This window comes from Lissotriton helveticus, chromosome 11 (assembly GCF_964261635.1).
Source record: "Lissotriton helveticus chromosome 11, aLisHel1.1, whole genome shotgun sequence".
Lineage (NCBI taxonomy): Eukaryota > Metazoa > Chordata > Amphibia > Caudata > Salamandridae > Lissotriton > Lissotriton helveticus.
The window spans coordinates 75,994,891-76,015,679 of NC_136072.1; the positions used below are offsets into that span (position 1 = coordinate 75,994,891).

Below are 20,789 nucleotides of genomic sequence, written 5' to 3' on the forward strand. Positions count from 1 at the left end.
AAATAAGAAGGCCTATGAAAAATTATCGGCTTTTATGAAAATATTTTTAAAGTAACAGTGCAAACGTGACATATTGTATTCAATGGAAGATAATTTTAACTATTTGTACACTATATATATGACTGGTCAAGCCGCATACGTAGCCAACACCATGCACGTGAATTTTGCGGATAACCTTTTTCCTGTCTAACAGTAATTAAAACGTTATGCAACTTTGTAACATGTTAAGTTACATGCACTATTTATTATTATTTATTTATTTATTAATGAAATTTGTTAAGCGCAAGGCAGATGCCCGAAGGCGTCTCGGCGCTAGATAATGACAGCTCAAAACGGGAAGATAACAAAATTTACTGGTTAAAAAGCCAGGTCTTTATTTTCCTTCTAAAGAGGGTAAGAGGCGGGCAGGATCTGATGTCCGCATCAAGTGAGTTCCATAGTTTGGATGTGGCAACAATGAAACGGCGGTCACCCCATGAAGCTGTTTTGGTTCGGGGGACAGTCATCAACAAGACATTCATGGAGCGTAAGGTTCTGTTAGGGGCATAGAATGCCAAAGAATTGTTGAGGAAGCGAGGCCCTAGGTTACGGGAGGCTTTGTAGGCTATACAAAGTGCCTTAAATTTAATTTGATTGTTTACTGCCAACCAGTGATAATTTTTAATCACTTGGGAGATAGATTTAAATTTTGGGGTCCTAGAGAGCATTCTAGCAGCTGCGTTTTGCACTGACTGTAGTTTGCGGATAACTTTCCGTTGAGTATTAATGAAAAGTCCATTACAATAATCCAGGGTTGACATAACAAAAGCCGTAACTAAAGTCTTGCCTGAGTCGGGAGGGAGAAAAGGAAGAATCTTTTTGATAGATTTAAGTTTATAGAAGGCAGTTGAAACTATAGAATTTGCATGAGCAGCAAAAGTTAATTTGTCATCTAGTAGTACCCCCAGGTTTTTAACTTTGGAGGAAGGTATGGGCGGGGAGCCTAATTCATTGGGCCACCATGCTCCTGGCCAAAAGGGGGACAAATTTCCAAAGATCATTACCTCCGTCTTATTAGAGTTTAACTTAAGACAGTTGGTCGTCATCCAGTTACTAATGGTCTTCATTCCTTGTTGAAAATTAGCCACAATTTTATCTCCGTTATTTTTTATGGCTAGCATCAGTTGGGTATCATCTGCGTAGGATGTTAGGCTCATCCCAAAGTCCTTGATGACCCTAGCTAGATCTGTCACGTAGACATTAAATAGCGTTGGACTTAGGGATGAGCCTTGGGGGACGCCACAAGGGAGTGTCATCCGGGCAGAGCTGAAGTTTCCCAATTGTACCGTTTGTGTGCGGTTGGAGAGAAAGGAGGTAAGAAGATCCTTGGCCTTATTCCGAACACCTATAGCATTGACACGGTCGATCAAGATGTTATGATCGACCGTGTCAAAGGCCGTAGACAGATCGAACAGGATAAGTACTGCCATCCCTCGTTGGTCTAGGATTGTTCTTATCTCGTCTGTGGCCTTAATAAGTGCTGTCTCAGTGCTGTGGTGTTTACGGAAGCCAAACTGGGTATCGTCTAATAGGAGGTGGTCTTCAATGTACTGTGATAGTTGAATATTCATCAGTTTTTCTTCTAGTTTTGCTGCATAAGGCAAGCTGGCGATAGGCCTGTAGTTGTTAGGGTCTTCAGCATCGAGGTGAGATTTTTTTAGAAGAGGTTTGAGGATAGTGTCTTTCCAGGTAGCAGGATAGACCCCTGTGGAGAACATGAGATTAAAAATTCCTGTGAGTTGGGGAGCTACTGTGTTGGCCACTGGAAGCAGAATTGAGGGGGGGCAGGGGTCATAGGGAGAGCCTGATTTAATAGTAGTCATGATCCTAGAGACCTCATCTGTATTGGTGGCTAGAAACTGATCTAAAGTGGGATAAACAGGTTTAGGGGGGATCATTTGAGAGGAGCTTAAATGATCTGTCTTCTCGTTGGAAAAATTAGCATAGATGTTGTTAACTTTGTCGTAAAATAAATTCGCAAGACTGTTACAAAATGATTGAGAGGGAATGGGCAGGGATTGAGGGGGTAACTTTGAAAGTTTGGTTACAACCTGATACAGTTGTTTGTTAGAATGTTTTGCTTGCTCGATTTGAGCAGAATAGTAGGTGCTCTTTTCTTGCAAGATCATTTTTTTATAGTAAGTAAGTTCTTTTTTGTAAAGAAGTTTGTCCTCAGTAGTGTAGGCCATTCTCCAGTGTCGTTCTCGGTTACGACATTTCTGTTTTTGGAGTCTGAGGGCATTAGTAAACCAAGGAGCTGTGGAACGGGTACGGTTTTTGGAAATGGATTTTATAGGGACTAATTTATCCAGGGCTGTAGTAAGCCAGTGGGTATAGTCGTTGGCAGCCGTATTAGTGTCTTTGGAGGTCTCTGGTTGGGTGTTTGACAGAGTTTCGGCAAGTAGTTTGTTATCTATATCTTTCCAAGATTTAAACGTGCCGGAACGGGTTGTGAGGTTTGTATGCATGGGAAAATTTAGTGATAATTCAAATATCACAGCATGGTGATCGGTCCAGACTTGTGGTATGATCTCTTGTATTTTGATATTTTTGTCATTTGTGAACAGGCCATCCAGTGTGTGACCGGCGTCGTGGGTGCTGTGAGAAATTAATTGTATCAGATTCAGGGATTCTAAGTCCGATAAAAGTCGACTAGTATCTCTATCTCCTAAATTTTCTAACGCAAAATTAAAATCGCCGTGGATAATGGTTGTATTGTCCGTGGCAAGAGAGTCAAGTATATCCGTAAGGGAGGATAGAAATTCCGATTTGTTTCCTGGAGGGCGATAAAGCAAAATGCCTTTAAGGTGTTGGGAAGGACTGAGTGCTATAGAAAAATGAAATGCTTCACAGCTAGTGAGTGGCACTGGGCTTATGGTGGTTTTAAAATGGCTGCGATAAATTGCAGTGATTCCACACCCTATTTTTCGAATCCTGTCCTGCTTAAGAATGTTGTAACCTTCCGGGACCGCAACTAGAAGGTCAGGTTCTGATGAGGGACTGGTCCATGTTTCAGTAATAAAGAGCAAATCCAACTTAAGAGAAATTATCAAGTCAGCAATTTCATCTTTGTGTCTGCATAGCGACCTGGCATTGATGAGGGCTGCTGAGATATGAGGTATTGTTGGTTTAATATTGGGGGGTGGAGGATAAGTAGTATCGGGATCAAGTGCAGGGTGGATTTTGAAATCACAATGTGCACAGATTTTAGAAAGATGATGATTTGTGCAGAAATAAATAACAGTACCTAAGCATGTAGAGGGGGGTCGTAGGTTTAGCAGAGCCTGTCGAGAGTAGGCTTTGATATCCAGATCAGTTGAAGCAGGGATTGGGGCCCCAGGCCCGGTCCAGGCGCGGACGGGCGCAGACGGGCTTGCCTTAGGCGCGCCTTCCGCTGCGCTCGTCCGCTGCGCGTCCGGGGAGGATTCATAAATGTAGGGAGTGATGGCCGTGGCCTCTCAATAGTGGGCGTGGCCTCGGGTTTGGCGCGAGATGGCGCCGATTTTGTCAATTACCCACTGCAGCGCCCAAATCGGCAGCGCTGGGTTTTGTGATCAGGGATGCGAGGGGAGATGACCAGAAGTAAGGTAAGATACAGTTAAAAATACAAAATACACAAAAGTTTTAAAACAAATTACTGGCTAGCAAGCTAAGTCTCCCGGCTGTGCCTCAGGAGTGTCAGAATCATAGAGCGCAACTCGTATTCAGCGCGACTCTTGTAGGAATCTGGCAGAATGGGCGTGGCCTCTCAATAGTGGGCATGGCCTCGGGCTTGGCGCGAGATGGCGCCGATTTTGTCAAATACCCACTGCAGCGGTCAAATCGGCAGCGCAGGGTTTTGTGATCAGGGATGCGAGGGGAGATGACCAGAAGTAAGGTAGGATACAGTTAAAAATACAAAATACACAAAAGTTTTAAAACAAATTACTGGCTAGCAAGCTAAGTCTCCGGCTGTGCCTCAGGAGTGTCAGAATCATAGAGCGCGAATCGTATTCAGCGCGACTCTTGTAGGAATCTGGCAGAATGGGCGTGGCCTCTCAATAATGGGCGTGGCCTCTCAATAATGGGCGTGGCCTCGGGCTTGGCGCGAGATGGCACAGATTTTGTCAATTACCCACTGCAGCACCCAAATCGGCAGCGCGGGGTTTTGTGATCAGGGATGCGAGGGGAGATGACCAGAAGTAAGGTAGGATACAGTTAAAAATACAAAATACACAAAAGTTTTAAAACAAATTACTGGCTAGCAAGCTAAGTCTCCCGGCTGTGCCTCAGGAGTGTCAGAATCATAGAGCGCGACTCGTATTCAGCGCGACTCTTGTAGGAATCTGGCAGAATGGGCGTGGCCTCTCAATAGTGGGCGTGGCTTCGGGCTTGGCGCGAGATGGCGCCGATTTTGTCAATTACCCACTGCAGCGCTCAAATCGGCAGCGCTGGGTTTTGTGATCAGGGATGCGAGGGGAGATGACCAGAAGTAAGGTAAGACAGTTAAAAATACAAAATACACAAAAGTTTTAAAACAAATTACTGGCTAGCAAGCTAAGTCTCCCGGCTGTGCCTCAGGAGTGTCAGAATCATAGAGCGCGACTCGTATTCAGCGCGACTCTTGTAGGAATCTGGCAGAATGGGCGTGGCCTCTCAATAGTGGGCGTGGCCTCGGGCTTGGCGCGAGATGGCGCCGATTTTGTCAATTACCCACTGCAGCGCCCAAATCGGCAGCGCAGGGTTTTGTGATCAGGGATGCGAGGGGAGATGACCAGAAGTAAGGTAAGAGAGTTAAAAATACAAAATACACAAAAGTTTTAAAACAAATTACTGGCTAACAAGCTAAGTCTCCCGGCTGTGCCTCAGGAGTGTCAGAATCATAGATGTTGTTTGATAATCATGTATTTTCTCAGTATATGCATGTATTTTCTCAGTATATGCATGCCTTTATATTTGCTGGATGTGATTAATTGCACGCACTGTTCAAACTATTATGGTGGTAAACATCAGGCCATATAAAAAAAAAAATCTGTATTTTTTACTAGAATTTACAGAAGAATATTCTCCTACGAGTATTGAAACTCTTGTCTTAGGGATTTTGACAATATGGAAACAGTTGCATTATACGCTGCATTTATGTAAATAGGTATGGTCCTTGCATATTGTTTATTATGTCTCTACTTATTGTCTTACTTTATGCACTACTTCTGCCTGGGACCCTTGCACATTTTCTTTCTGTGCCGCCAGAGGATACTAGCTGCTCAGGCAATCTGTGGCACTTGTGAAAGCACACTTTTCTGGACTTTCCCTAAATCACTTCCTTTTAGTTACCACTTATTCTTCAATTTTTAGCACAAATCTTCCGTTTTGGATCTATTATAAGTAGATATGAACTTGTAACCATAACCACGCTTTCTGTGGTATGACACACTTTTCCCTCACGATCTATGGATATCCATAAAAGAGCTATGCAAATATAATAATAAAAACAATGGGCTTCTACCGCCCTCCTGCATTGAGAATACATCAACCACTTCTCACTCTAGGTGGTCTTTCTTTTCTTTTTTTCTTTTTGTTTTTTTGGGGTCAAAAGCTACTTTGTGGTGTCTAAAACAACTCATCTATCTTTCTTTACAGCCTTGAGAAAGCCCCGGCACAAATTGCCAATAGGGGGCGAAACACGTGTCGGCTGTCCATGTTTCACAACAAATCAATAAAGATGTCACATTGCAACTTGAAGTAGCCCTGTCTTCTATTTTGAAAATCTGAAAGAACGGATATTCATCCAAATAAGTATAATTCTGACCTTTCAAGGAATACACACTCTCTTTCTCAAAACTCGTTTATTCTTGTTTGTCTCTCTCTATCAGCTCACTGCAGTATGTGAGAAGTTTGAATCAGACCCCGCTTGTGAAAGGGAGTATCTTTCCTTTTTACTGTTTTTTGCTTAAGTTTACTTTACTTCATTTATATATCAATTTGTGATACTCGCTTGGCACTCCAGGCCAGTAAGTGTGACATGCATTTGTGTTGGAATTTATTCAAATATTTTTACATACAATATTACACAGGCCAACTTGTGGTTAATGGAATCTGAAGGTTTCACAATAGTCTAATGCTGTGGAAATGCAGGTACGGTTGTCCAGAGATATTTACATGACTGGTTCTACCTGACATGCAGTTGACTTTGCCTCTGACCCAGGTCAACTTGTCTTTCAATCCTCATCAAAATCATTAAATGTTTTCAGATTAATACACTCTTATCAGGGAGAGAGACACCATCTGTTGTTTATTATGTCTTTTTTGTTGCTGTTCATAACACAATACTGCTATGTACAATAATTTAACAGGATTATCAAATCGTGTTCTGTTGGGTGTCAACCACAGAGGTTCAGATCGTTTGCCACTGATGTCCTGGGCTCCATCATATAATAGCTCTGCAAACTGGGCCAAGAACAACCCCTACCTCAGTTGACTTTCAGAGTAGCAAGGGTGAGCACTCATATGCTTCTCAGCGAGATATTGTGTGGGTGCACATACTCAATAATTTCAATGTGCAGCCCAGTGCTTGTCTCTTCAAGAGAGTACCTTAATCATAAAGTTGCACCCCCAGTAGTCACACAGTTTTGTGCCTACAATTTTGTGTCCTTGAGTCTGATTCCTCTTTAATGCACTGCACTTTCCCCATTCCCTCAACTACTCTGTCACAGGAGGACTCCCTAGCTCTTGATTTTCAGGCTTTTTGCAAGTCAGGTGATAGTGTGAATAAAGCACAGGTGCACCTTTTAGGCCCAAAGTCAAATGCACACTCAGGGGCTTATTTACAAGTCCCCTGCACCGCCGGTGTGCCACTTTTATTAATGGGAAAAAGTGATGTACGGGCGGTGCAAGGGGCTTGGTCAGTTTTTAGTCTTAGCCCATTTTGATACAGGTTGCACGTTTGAGTCCTCATTTGCCTCTTGTTGAAGTGGAGCTTATCTTTTGAGGGGGCTGCCATAAGCCAAACGTCCACAGGGATATGTAGGACATCAGGCATGGGAAGCAGCAATTGGTCCTCTCATCCATCCTAAGTCTATGGAGCCCACAGCGCTGATGCAGCTGCAGCTGCATGCGGTGGTCTCTGAAGATTATGGAGATGCAGCTCTACCTGTGGTGAGGACAGATGCAGCCTGGGTTGGACTATGGGTGATTACGGCATTTGCAGTTCTAATCGGACCAAGAATTGGTTGCAGCCCTGTTCTGGCCTATCTTGATCTTAGGAGTTATAGCCCCCATCAGGGACTACTGCCTTCTCGGTAGTTGTATATCATGTCCGGGTCTAGGGCGATCACCGAAGTTGGTGCCCTCATTGAGGCCTATGACAATCATGACATTTGAAGCCTCTATCTGAGGGTATGAGGATCACAGCAGTTGTAGCCCACGCCTGGGCTGTCATGCATTTGCAGCTCCTGTCTGGGCCTACAGACGTCACGCAGTCACAGCCTATGATGAGCAGTTGCTATTCTCTGTAGAAACCTGAATGAGAGACCATTGGGCCTACAGGACGTACAGGCCCTCCCTGGCTTGTTCGCATACAGTGAGCTCTTGTTGAAAGTCTCACAGCCACTGGGGACACACTGGGGCTCTTACTCCCTGAACAATCTCTCCTCCCACAGGACGGGGCATGCTATTTACCTTCCTCAGCAGGCAGGCTGCTTCAGAGCCAAAACATATCTACTCCTGAAAAAGGCTATAGACTATTGGTGATGTCCCTTCACATCTGGGAGACTGTCTTTCAGGCAGACACCAGGCCTGGTTGCACACAGGCTCTTTGAGTACATTGCAGAGCACTCCTCTCCCTGTTGTAAAGGAATTGGGGAACAAACTAGAGTGGATTTGGTCATATGGTTTTTCTTCAAGGCGCTACAGCCCTTCCACTCCCTCTGTTACTCCCTCCACTTCTCCCTCCCAGGTGCCCACTCAGCTCCTAATCCCCCCCCCCCTTTGGGCATACACAAAACAGAGGAATCTTACACAAGTAGTCCAATAGGCCTTGCTGTTGTGGCACAAAGAGGTGTGGACACACTACTGAGCTCTTCTAAAATACACATTAGGCTGTAACCGTCACTTTACGTAATATACCCAGGACAGGGACAACTGTCTACTGCCCCCAATGAGGACACACTTGATACACCCCTTGGAGCCATAGAACAGGTCCACGTCTTCAGATTGTCAGGGACACTTCTAGGCCTATGGCCACTCACATAGATTATCCTGGCACCAGGGCCAAAATGAAAGTCAGGCTGTGCTTAGGGCATGGTGCCACATCTGTACACAATGCAGGGGATGCTCCTGTACCAACAATGATACATTAGTTGTATCAAAAGAATATATTTATAATGTGGTCTTTGGTTTCCTTGTTGTTTAAGACTTAGAAAAGTTGCTTCATAAGAAATCTATAACTACTAGTCCTGCTTTTACTTGTCTCATAGGTGGGTGAAACTCATAGTCGTACTAGAAGGGGCCTGGTATGTAATACCCTTAACAAATCATTATTTAAGCTTCTGTCATGGATCTTTCTTTGGTCATTACAATGTCGACATTCCTAGAAAATGGCCTTGTCTAAAAACTTTCCTCTTTTATTTTTTGCTGAAATGGGTGGGATTGTTGATGATTGTAAATCAAGAGGTGAGTTGGTGAAAAGGGTGGGTATGATGAGTAAGATGCATGGGGTGTAGGTAATTAGTGGAGTTTATGGTTAAATGTTTTGTATTGATTGATTGTGTGTGTGTTGTAACAAAATATAGTGATGGGTGATGCAGTTAGTGCATGGGGTACAAGATTAGATAGTTTGGGATGATTGGAAGTTGAGTCCTAGGTGAAGCAAAGTAGAGCAAGGTGTGAACTCATGTAGCTTATGTGATATGTAGATGCAGTACATTAGGTGGATTGATGTGGAGTGTGGTGGATTATAAAGAAGTACATAGGGTAGAATGTTGTATGTTGGGGTGGATTAATGTGTGTCGTGTATATGTGTGCTGTGTTTTAGAAAGATGAAATCCAGAGAGTGAGTGGATTTTGTTTGAGGCGTGAACAGAAGAAATGTATTGGTCTATACATATGGTATGTGTGGAGAATGTAATGTATGTGGAGAGAATGTAGTACATATGGAAAGAATGTAGTGTATGTGAGTAGAATGTAGTCAGTTGGATTAAGAAAGTATGCAGGGAGTATGGATTTATTGTGAATTTTTTTCACAAAACTGAGGGACAATAATATTGTATCCAGAATATTGACTACCACAATATTGTGAAGGTAGTTAAGAATAGGGTAACTATTATTAACTACATATCTACCTTAATTCACATTCACATGCCTATGTATAATTGTATGTTATCAATGTATGAAGATGTGGAGCTAAGAATAGTAAATATATATATAATCATCACTGAAATGTGGTAGTTGATATTCTGGAAGCAATATTTTGGCAGGACAATGTAAGACTTCATCATGTGGGCAACACCATTTATTGTGTATGATGGAAAATAATTTGAACGGGCCAATCACTGTGCATATGGAGAATGGAGATATTGAGTCGGGTTTATAGAGGTACAGGATTGAAGGCTTTATTGTGATTCATGGACAGTGCATGGTATGGATGCAGTGTCTGGTTGAATGGTGAAGCTGGATGTGGCATGTAGGCTGAATGGATGTAGTCACTAAAGAAAGAGTTTCTGAGAATAATGTAGTTACATGTAGTTTATTGCTACAGAATGTCTAGGTGTAAAGTGAACAGCTGTTTTGCTGTGGCTGACAGATGCAAGGTCAAGTTAGAAAATGATGGGCCATATTATCAAGGTACAGCATTAAAATTATCGCTGCTTTAGCGGCAAAAAACTGCAGCTAAAGTGGCGATAATGGGCTTGATATTATGCCCTTGAGAATCCCAATGGAAGCCCATGTTCTAGTGTTAACATGGGCTTCCATTGGAAGTCCCTATGGCATATTATCAAGCCCATTATCACCCTTTTAGCAGCAGTTTCCTGCTGCTAAAGCGGTGATAATTTTAACGCCGTTCCTTGATAATATGCTCCGGTATTTGGTAAATAAATTATGGACAGAAGTATTGGATAGATAGAAACTTAAACATGTGGATAGTAGGTGAGAGGGTCATCTAGCATTCGGATTTCCTGGATTGACTGGGCAAAAAGACCCTATATGATATTCTTCTTTGGCCTTGCATATTGGAGAAGGCCTTGAACATTTAGAACCTGATGTACAGTTGGATGTTAAAATACATTTGCCCTAGTTTCAGAGGAATGGTTTAATCTAACAGGAAACCCAATGGCTACATTTCCTCCACCCACCTTTTCCCAGGGTTAAAAAAATTCCACAAGTGGACTCTTCTCTAAATTCAGCATTGCCTGTAGTAAGTGGAAGATTTTCTAAGATCAGCCATCATTTAATCAAGTATTTAGACATTTGAAAATTCATTGTTTATTGAGTCTGGGGCAGTGTATGAAGAAAGGGATCAGGTGGTGATCACAGGATGTCCCTTCCTGAAATGTAAGGCTGAGAATTGTAACTAATTAAACTGTGATAATTGTAGGTGACTGTGAGGCCCTAATAATAAACCTGACCTGGAACTGTGTTGTTTCTGCCCTTTCATGAAACAGGCGTGGACTGACGAAGCAGTTTTGAAGGACATATTGAAATTATATGAACTCCAAAGGTAATAAGTGTGCTTTCTCTTCTGAACAATATTGGCCCCTGTCATCCAGGATGGTCAATCACATGGGTGTTTGATTGAGATTTGAACTATATGCATTTACTTACCTAGACCAATATTTTTCAATGTGAAGTCAAACACCATGCTTTTTTTGTGCGGTCTTTGCATGGTCTAAAGCCATTTTCCATCTCTTTCCGATCATTTAACAGATATATACATGCATTGAGTAAATCATACTAGGTTTATATTGTACTTTCTCGCCAATTTAACCACACCTATATGTACACATTACAACACCTCCCTCTTTATTCAGATTATTATTGCTTCGGGAAACTTGTCTATTGTTGTGCTTGAAATTCCAACAAATAGATAATTATTCTGGTTGTTTATGCCAACTTTTGGAGCAAATGTCCAACTTGCTTTGGAGTTCACAGAGAACTTTCACATGTATTCCTGTGAAGCTGGGACACAGACTTCTGGGATAAGATGTGGAATTCCTTCAGTTTAGAGTTACTCACAAGTAAAAACATTTTTGTTTGCATAAATGCAGCAAGTGCACATTTACAGTTGCATTAATTTTCGTCTTCAATTTCCAAGTGTTGTTGGGCTTTGCTAACTTTCTCTTCACTAAAAGCAACATTGTTTCACTATGGAGAAACCCCTTCCCTTACATTTCAAATAATGTTGTGGGTGTTCCCACCCTTTTCACTTTAGACATAGGGATTTACTACTGTAACAAGTTCACTCTGATTTTGGTGGAATGGGGGCTTAATACAGGGACCAGGTAATCCCACTGAAAAAGTTACCTTCTCAAAGTCAGGCAGTCAGAGTCCAAAACTTTTGGGTTTCACAAGAGGAACTCAACTCATGCCATCCAAGGGTCTGGGACCCAGGGAAGCATCTTTTGGATCTGGAACTCACTCCAGCAGAGCCAGCAGGGCTCAGCTAAATCCAGTTTTAGCAGATCACCTGCGCAGTTGCAGGTAGGCCTCTGGACCTTGTTGTGTCCCTGTATTTCAGAACCGGAGGTTAGCCAACTGACCCTTGGAGTCACTCGGGTTGTCCTGGGATAAAACAGGAAGGGAGTTTTCAAGCAGCAGGGTAGTCCTCTGGCAGCAGCAGGGCAGTCATCTGAAGTACAGAGCAGGACTCACGGCAGTCCTCTGAAGTAGAAGGTAGTCCTTTTGTTTGTCCTCTGCATGTCCAGGAGTGAACTGTAGAGTTGATCTGAATGTCCAATATTTATACTTGATGCACGCCTTTGAAGAGGGAAAAACTTCTAGACACCCCCCACATCTCGTTCTTGATCCTTCTCTTCCCAGGCTTCAAGTGTCTAGGGTGACAAAGGACTAGTGTCAAGTTCTTTGTGAGGGTGCTGGATGCAGCCCCTTTGAAATATATGTGGGGTGGTGAACAGCTCTTCCCTTCCCATCCTGGAAAGATGGACCACTCTGCCAACACCTTTCAGCCCTTTGTCCTACTGTCTGGGAGAAATACATATAGGCCAACTGCCAACTATTCACAGTCATGTGATCAAGGACACAGGCTTCAAGCATCAAATTGTCAAGACAAAAAAATTGCCTCTTACACAATGGCCTGAGACATGTTATAAAACACTACTTCAGTGGGTGGCACAATAAGTGCTGTAGGCCCACTAGTAGTATTTAACATACATGTTGTACCACTTGACTATTGACTTATATGTAAATTAAATGTGCCAATCAAGTGTAGGTCAATTTTACCATGCTTTAGAGAGTAAGCACAAACACCTTAACAGTGGTTAGTAGTAGTAGAGGGGAATAGAGTGCTAAAATCAACAAAAACAAAGTCCAAAAAATAGGAGGAGTGGAGGCAAAAGCTTTGACCCCGCAGAGAGGGCCAAGTCCAACTAAAGAGTTATTGTGCCATACGTGCTGCCTGTAAATAGATTCTAGGGCCAAAATTGGCTGAGTATGACTCCGTGGGAGTGGGAGAGTAGTTTGGATGGGTTCTGTTTCTTTCAAGTCCAGAAGGGCTGCATGGTGTTCCAAATATGATTTTAATTAGTGCCAAGATGCAAAAACCAATGGAGCTTTATACCATAAAAACAGAAGGTTGTGTGTGCATTCCCATGCACACCATTTGAGAGTCAAAATTATCTTTCCTGCCGTGATGCACAGTGTTAGACCTGTTTGTGAATACCTATGTGCATGCACACCGTTTTGGAAGAAATTTTGATGGGGAAATGGTTCAAAAGAGCAGGCATTGTGTATTTGTTTTAATTTAAATCCAATGAGCTTCTAGGATGCTCAAGTCACAATGAGCTATGGAGGAGCAAAGTTATGATTTTTTTCTGTTACAAATGTTTTGAAGCTTTTTTTTCTTTACTTTACGTGCTTAAGATATTTTGCAAGGTTTGCAAAAAAATTGACAGAAAAAAACCCAACCCTGAGACAACCTACTTTAGAGGGAGATTAATTTGCTGGAACATGTTTCCTCCCAAACTGTTCTTTTGCATAACTTTTTGCCATGGTCTAAGTCTATGCGTTTTTCAACTTAGCAAAGCTTGATCACAAAAATTATAATTTTACACACTGATAGTGTGCGCTCATTGTAATGCACTTCCATGTAATACATATAGTGGGTCATGTCTCTAATACACCAGGGCAATATTTGAATTAGGCGAGCAAATTTTGAAAAGTACCTGAATTTCATATTACATGAAGTTTGTGAGATTTCTCCAAATGCTGCATTATATGATTTCACATACTTTCTTGTCCACTTGGTTTGTAAAGAAAAAATCTCTCAGAGACACTTGTAACTCAATCAATCTCCTGCTGGTATCTTGTGTGACATGTTTAGACCTGGGCTAAAAAACAGCTTTAGCTTTCTTGCTTCTTCATGTTTTCCCAAAAATATCAAACAAAAAAGCCTGATCAACACTCCTTCATCATTGGTCTCTTGAGATGTCGCTCAAATTATACCCTCTCCCACCCTAGCGTAAAGTATAGGCCAACCTAATAGCCCATTCCACCAGTCAGACGCTTTCACTTGGAGTGACTGATTTTTCCATTGCACATATATACATACATCTAAAAAGTAGTTCTGCAAGAATAGAACTTTTAAGATACTGCACTTCCTAAAGCCGTCTAGTGCCTAGAGTTTATTCAACTATTTCCATAACTCTCAACACATTTATTGTAAATTTCAATTTTGATTGCTCACTATAAACCATTTTTAGTTTATGTATTTATCCTACTAATAATTACGGCTATTTATTAGTGTACCTAGAGTGTATATGCAAGTTTCTGGTTGAAGCCACACACCCTCAGGTTTGTAATTTACAATACAACGACACATAGCTCACTTGAGAGGCACCTCTAGTAACTGCTTGAGGAAATGCAGCATTAAGAAAAAATGTGTCTACCTAATTGGAGTTAGTGATCGTGCCAATTTGGGAGGGTTACTACTCGGCTGGTTAGTCAACGGCTTGGGTTTGATAACCACAGTATACGATGAAATACAAAAAATCCACCACAAGCGAGTATATTGGTTTGCATTTTGCTTATTCCTACCATTGCCTGTGGCATAAGGCAGTGGGCATTCTCTTGGGACATAAATATAGTGTCACTCAAAAAAACAGTTTTCCAACAAAACAGGTGAAGGCATTTGACTCATCCAGTGGCTGCTAGTACCTATATATGTTAGAACATCTTCACAAGTGTTCCACAGTAATCAACACATTTATTGAAAGTTGGGCTATTCATTCGTCAGCATATCCCAGCACTGGCATATTTATTTACCCTACTGAAATCAAGCATAATTTATTAGAGTAGCAAAAGTTGAAATGTTCATTTTTATATTGAAGCCACACACCCTCAGCTTTGTGAAGGACATTTGAAGCAGTTGCGTCTTACTCAAGCTGGGCATTTAGTAGCAATATGAGTGTTTGCAGCTTTGTGACAGATTAGTTAAGCAACTGCTTCTAACTGGATAGGGACATCTAGTAAAGTTTTGAAGGGCTGTAGTCTTGTTAAATACTTCACAATGTTCATTCTGGCTTGAGAAGGATATTTAATAATTACGGGAGGTATTGTAGCTATGTGGAAAGACAGACCGTTTGGCTTTGCCAATGCTTGTTCATATGAGGCATGTCCACGTATGAAAAAACGAACATAAAAATTCCAGAAACTGTATTTTGTGCCAAATATGTAATCCTGTTGTGCTTTGGTGTATGCACACTGTCGATGAAATAAAAGACTCTCATTGGGGAGACGCTCTTACCGGCACTGGGGTTGCTGCATCCAGGTCGCTCCACCACAGGCTCCTCACTCGCCACTGCTTGCCCCCGCCACCGCAGACCATCCGCGGCCACTGAGAGGGGCCGGCAGCAAGCACAGACTACAACTCCCAGCGTCCCCTGCTTCGCGGGGACGCCGTCGGACCGCTGGGGCTTCCGCCCGGAGGCATATTAGAGTCAGCCCTTCCCTCGGTGGAGCGGGGAGACGCTCTTACCGGCACTGGGGTTGCTGCATCCAGGTCGCTCCACCACAGGCTCCTCACTCACCACTGCTTGCCCCCGCCGCCGCAGACCATCCACGGCCGCTGAGAGGGGCCGGCAGCAAGCACAGACTATAACTCCCAGCGTCGCCTGCTTCGCTGGGCCGCCGTCGGACCGCTGGGGCTTCCGCCCGGAGGCATATTAGAGTCAGCCCTTCCCTCCGCGTCGCGGGACGCGCGCGGGCTTCGCCGGGCTGAGCCCGGGCAGAGGGCGGGCCATCTGTGGCCATCAGTGGTCAGAGGCGGTCGGGTCGGGCCACCCCTCTTGGCTGCAGGATGGGGAAGCGCAAACTGATTCCCAATGAAGGTGAATGTAAGAACGCCAAGGTGCCCCGTAAATCAGAGACTATAATTTCCTATTTAACATCAGCTGTGGGGGCTCTAAACGATCAAATTGCCAATGTAGAGAAAGAATTGGGACTTGATCTGTCCACGGAATTAGTACCCCCTCTGGATGCTGCAATTCGATTGAGTACTGCTCCCCCTATCCCTTTAGAACCAGACATTATTGTAGCCAATCTGCAGCAGGGTATCCTGAATAGCCCGGTTCCTGTAGATACCACTCAGAGATACAGTCCGGGGGGGGCAAAGACACATGATAATGCTAAACGTGGCAGTAAAGGCAATAAAAAGAAGAATCCCCCTATCCAGTCTAAAGGGAGAGAGGATAGTACAACGAACCTTAGTCTCCCTGCTAACGTGAAGGACTTGATGGAGGAAATAATTGAATCCCCCTTGGAGCCTGTACTTGTGAACATTGGGAAGGACATAGTGGATTCTCTGAACCTTTGTGTCGCAAATATTGTCAAGAAATGTGGAATTATTGATAATTTCCTGAAGGAATTTAGGGCTCACCTTACAGGCTTCAAGGAAGGTAGTGCCATGGGCGAGACTCAAACTGTGATGTCTAGGCAGGAAATGGACATGCTTCCCGCCTTGGGTACAGACACGCAGACCCTACCTGAACGACAGTTACACCAAGAAAAAAGGACAAAGCTACCCATGAGTGCTCAACAACACGCTATACCCCTTGAGCCTGTACATAGAGGGTCTCTAGTCCAGGACTGTCATATCTCTGATCCCTGTGCCCCAAAATTAACTACATTGCATCTTCCCCCTCAAGCAGCCCCTTTAGTGGTAATTCTGACTGGAATTCCTTCTCTAAAAAATGGTGCCGTGGAAAAGGAAAATGAACTATTGGATAGAACTAAAAGGTGGTGCACACAGTTTAGTAGTGGGAATATCGATATTGCCTCGAGTATAATTACGGCTAGAAGGGTTGAGTGGGTTGGGAAACGGAGAAAGACTATCCCAGGAGATTGTGTGGTTGTTAATTTTAACAGAGCAAATATTGTGAATACTTTGTTATGGGATGGTTCAGAGCTTGATGGACAAGGCATCAGGCCTTTATCTCTAAGTTATTTTGATCCCTTATCTTTCTACTCACAACCCAAAGGTGCCTTGAGGACAGGCTGCCTAGCGCTGCTTTGGTTTGTGCGCTTGCGCTATTCGCGGTGATTTAGGACTGCTGTTCCAGCGCTTTTAATTTTTTATCCTTACTAAAAATAATTTTTCTTTTTAGCTGCTCGCTGTAGCGTTATTACTGCCCCTCACCCACATATAAAACTTACTAAAGCACCGCTACTTTGCGGGTCCGGTTCTGGGGTGTTGTGGGAGCGCCATACTTATTTAGTTCTTGAAGCCAGACGCCGCCATATTGGTGCGGGTCGTGGCGCCTGATAAGGCAACTTACGCCGGCCTACTTAAGGCGGAACCCAAGCAGGGGCTCTCCTTGGCAAAGGTGCCTTGAGGACAGGCTGCCTAGCGCTGCTTTGGTTTGTGCGCTCGCGCTATTCGCGGTGATTTAAGACTGCTGTTCCAGCGCTTTTAATTTTTTATCCTTACTAAAAATAATTTTTCTTTTTAGCTGCTCGCTGTAGCGCTATTACTGCCCCTCACCCACATATAAAACTTACTAAAGCACCGCTACTTTGCGGGTCCGGTTCTGGGGTGTTGTGGGAGCGCCATACTTATTTAGTTCTTGAAGCCAGACGCCGCCATATTGGTGCGGGTCGTGGCGCCTGATTAGGCAACTTACGCCGGCCTACTTAAAGCTCCACCCTTTTCAACGCGCAGGGTGGCGCCTTCTCTGCGCCTGAGTCGTGCCAGAGTCCTGCCCGTCTGGGCCCGTCAGCGTTCCGGCAGCAGACGGGGCAGGACGGCTGGCTGGCTCTACTTTTTGACAGGTGCATTACTATTACCTATTCAGAGTATGTCGTATACATACTCATCTGAGACCCTCTTAACATTCCGTCCTCCTGTAGGTCGCTGCCATTATGTTTTTCCCGTTAGTCGGGCGTTAAGAAAAGGTTGCCCTGACTGCGGCTGGCGCCTTCCTAAATATGAAAAAGCCACTCCGACCCATCAACCACCTCCCATTGTCTGTCTACTTCTCAACACGCGTTCTTTAGGCTGTCACGCGCCTGACATTTGGAATCTGCTTTACAACTCGAATGTATCCTGTCTTTTTCTGACAGAAACCTGGCTAAATGACTCCTCGACCCCCGACTTAGTTAACGCTATCCCTCCTGATTATTCCATCTTCAGGAGAGACAGATCGTCTGGGCGAGGGGGCGGTGTGGCTATTATAGTCAACAAACAGCTGCACTGCACCATTTTTCCGGTCGATAACATTCAGGAGACTGAGGCCCTTGGCTTTACACTCCATCTTTCCTCATCTCAGGCCTGTACCGGCATCCTCTTATATAGAGCTCCTGGCCCTATAGGCCCTTTTTTAGACGAACTGCAGGTAGCACTCTCAGTCCCGTGCCTTAAATCGGAGCACTGTTTACTACTTGGTGATCTAAATATACACATGGATGATGATACTAATCCAGACACTATGAAACTGATGGATATAACTACTATGCTAGGATTGTCACCGCTCATCCATGAACCTACACATAACAAAGGTCACACCTTGGACCAAGTCTATTCCACCCTTCCTATTGACTCTCAAGCTCCGCAGCCGGTGTTGTGGTCAGACCATTATTTAATTACTTTCTTCCTTTCTTGTGTTTCACCCTCTAGAAGGAAACTCACTAGTCCTTCCAAGCGCACGTCCCGTCCTTTTCATCTTCTCTCTAATGAGAGGCTACTACAGGCTATGGAAGACGTACCCTGTACTTTGTCGGGTAACGTAGAAGAAGATCTAGTCTACTTTACCGATTGGCTCACGGCAAGATTGGCGACTCTCGTTCCTGAGAAAACAGCCAAAGAGGGAAACAAGAGGCCCTCTGCTCCCTGGTTTACCTCTCAGCTTAGGGAAGCCCGCCAAAAATGCAAGAGAGCTGAAAGAGTTTGGCGGAAGGATTACAACCCTTTGGCAAAAGCCAAACTTAAAAACCTGACTAGATCCTATCATAAGATGATGTGGAATGAAAAAAAAAACACATTTTGAACGTCGTATTGACGATGCTGGAAACACATGTAAGGAAATTTTTAAAATTGTCAAGGATTTTACTGCGCCGTCCCTGGGTACCCCGGCTCAATCCCATTCAAAACCTTGGTTGATTGAACTGGCACACTATTTTGTCAATAAAATAACGACTATCCAAGATTCACTTGCTGGTTACTCCAATCATACTAAGGTGGATCTACCTGGTGCCCTCTCCTTCCCCAATCTAGCTGTGGCTCCCACTCTCTGGGAATTTCCCCCGCTAAGCCTTGATTCCTCGTTAGTCCATCTGACCAGGCTGAAGTCCGGCTCACCTTTAGACCCTGGCCCGGTCTCTTGTCTCAACAAAATAGCCCCAGTCTTAAATGGTCCCATTAACTCCATTCTTAATTCCTCTTTGTCTTCTGGTGTGGTCCCCCCGGCGTGGAAGTGTGCGCTCATTCTTCCACTCCTAAAAAAACCAGCCCTAGATCCTACCGTTCATGCCAACTATAGGCCTATATCTCTCCTCCCCGCCCTGGCGAAGGTGGCAGAAAGACATGTGCACAGATCAATCTCAGACTTCATCGAAGAGAACGATCTGTTGCACAACACCCAATCCGGTTTTCGTGCCAATTACAGCACGGAGACCGCGTTGCTGGAAGTCACTGTCGCTATCAGAGAGGTGTTGGATGCGGGAGGAAAGGCCATGCTGCTTATGTTGGACCTGTCGGCGGCGTTCGACACCGTTCCCCACGAAACCCTCCTAATACGACTCTGGGAATGCGGTCTTCGGGGGACGGTGTGGAACTGGCTTAAATCCTTCTTAGCCGACCGCCGACAAACGATCTGGGCGCCTCCACACTCCGCCGTTATGGCACCTCTGGAAGTAGGGGTCCCTCAGGGGTCTATCCTTAGCCCCCTGCTTTTTAACATCTTTCTGGCCCCCCTTGCAGAGGTGGCGGAGTCCTTTGGCGCCCAGATCGTGTCTTACGCTGACGACACCCAACTCTTGTTTACCCATAACAAGAACGAGGTGTTCGACGGGAGCCGCATCAGAAGTTGCCTAGAGGCGGTTTTCGGCTGGTTCAGGGGGCATGGTCTAAAATGCAACTCCGATAAATCGGAGTTGTTATTTTTTGGCTATGCTACTGAGCCAGTTTGGAAAAGCTGGTGGCCGCAAGATTTGTTTCCACCTGCAAAGGCAAGTGTTAAAGCTAAGAATTTAGGAATCATTATTGATAATGACCTAACTTACGGGCCCCAAATATCTAGCCTTTCAGGGAAATGTTTCGGCATCCTCCGGATGCTTAGAAAATTTCTGCCCTTGATTTCCATCAAACACAGAAGGGTCATTGTTCAAGCACTTGTCGGGTCCAGATTGGACTACGCGAACGCCCTATATCTAGGACTTCCTAAATACCTTGTGAGGCGGCTTCAAGTAGTCCAAAATTCAGCTGCCCGTGCCATCTATGGGCTTCCTAGACGCGCAAGTGCCTCTGATCTGCTTAAAGAGCTGCATTGGCTTCCTATAGCCAAGAGAGTTCAGTTTAAGAGCCTGACGTTGACTTTTAAAGCCCTTCATGCCATCGGCCCCAGTTACATCAGGAAACGTCTGTCTCTTTACAAACCCAACAGAGCTCTACGGTCTGCCTCTCTGTCTAAAATGGTAGTCCCGGCCATTAAACGCGTTAGACAGGGCGGTCGCTCCTTTCATCATTTGGCCCCTCGTGCCTGGAATGAGCTTCCGCTTTCTCTTAGACAGACCCCTAGCCTTCTGTCCTTTAGAAAGGCTTTAAAAACTTGGCTCTTCACCAGATAGGCTTGCCGCTTTCCCTAGCTGTTGTGTCGTGTTGTCGTCCTTGAGGGTTTCCTTCGCCAAAGCGCCGGGACACTCCTTTTGGAGTAGCTGTTGCGCTATAGAAGAACCATAATAACATAACATAACAAATTACGGTCACCTAATGTCCCACAGATTCAATGCACCACCCTGAATGCCACCAACACTAAATGTCACTCATATCAATCTCAGCAGGCTTTGCTGAGGGCAGATAAAATGGACACTGCTGGACAGACTACTGTAGG

At 44.3% G+C, this 20,789-nt stretch overlaps 1 protein-coding gene across 2 annotated transcripts in view; it reads left to right on the plus strand.

Moving 5' to 3' along the window:
- LOC144790905 (dehydrogenase/reductase SDR family member 4-like) overlaps positions 1–20,789 on the plus strand; it is a 118,010-nt gene that overhangs the window by 85,249 nt on the left and 11,972 nt on the right. Inside the window, exon 8 of one of the 2 annotated variants that reach the window (XM_078665546.1) lies at positions 10,677–10,732. The exons of the other annotated variant lie outside the window; for it this stretch is intronic. Coding sequence (XP_078521672.1) covers positions 10,677–10,732 — 56 coding nt within the window. The remainder of the gene's footprint in view (positions 1–10,676; positions 10,733–20,789) is intronic. 2 annotated transcript variants of the gene reach the window in all.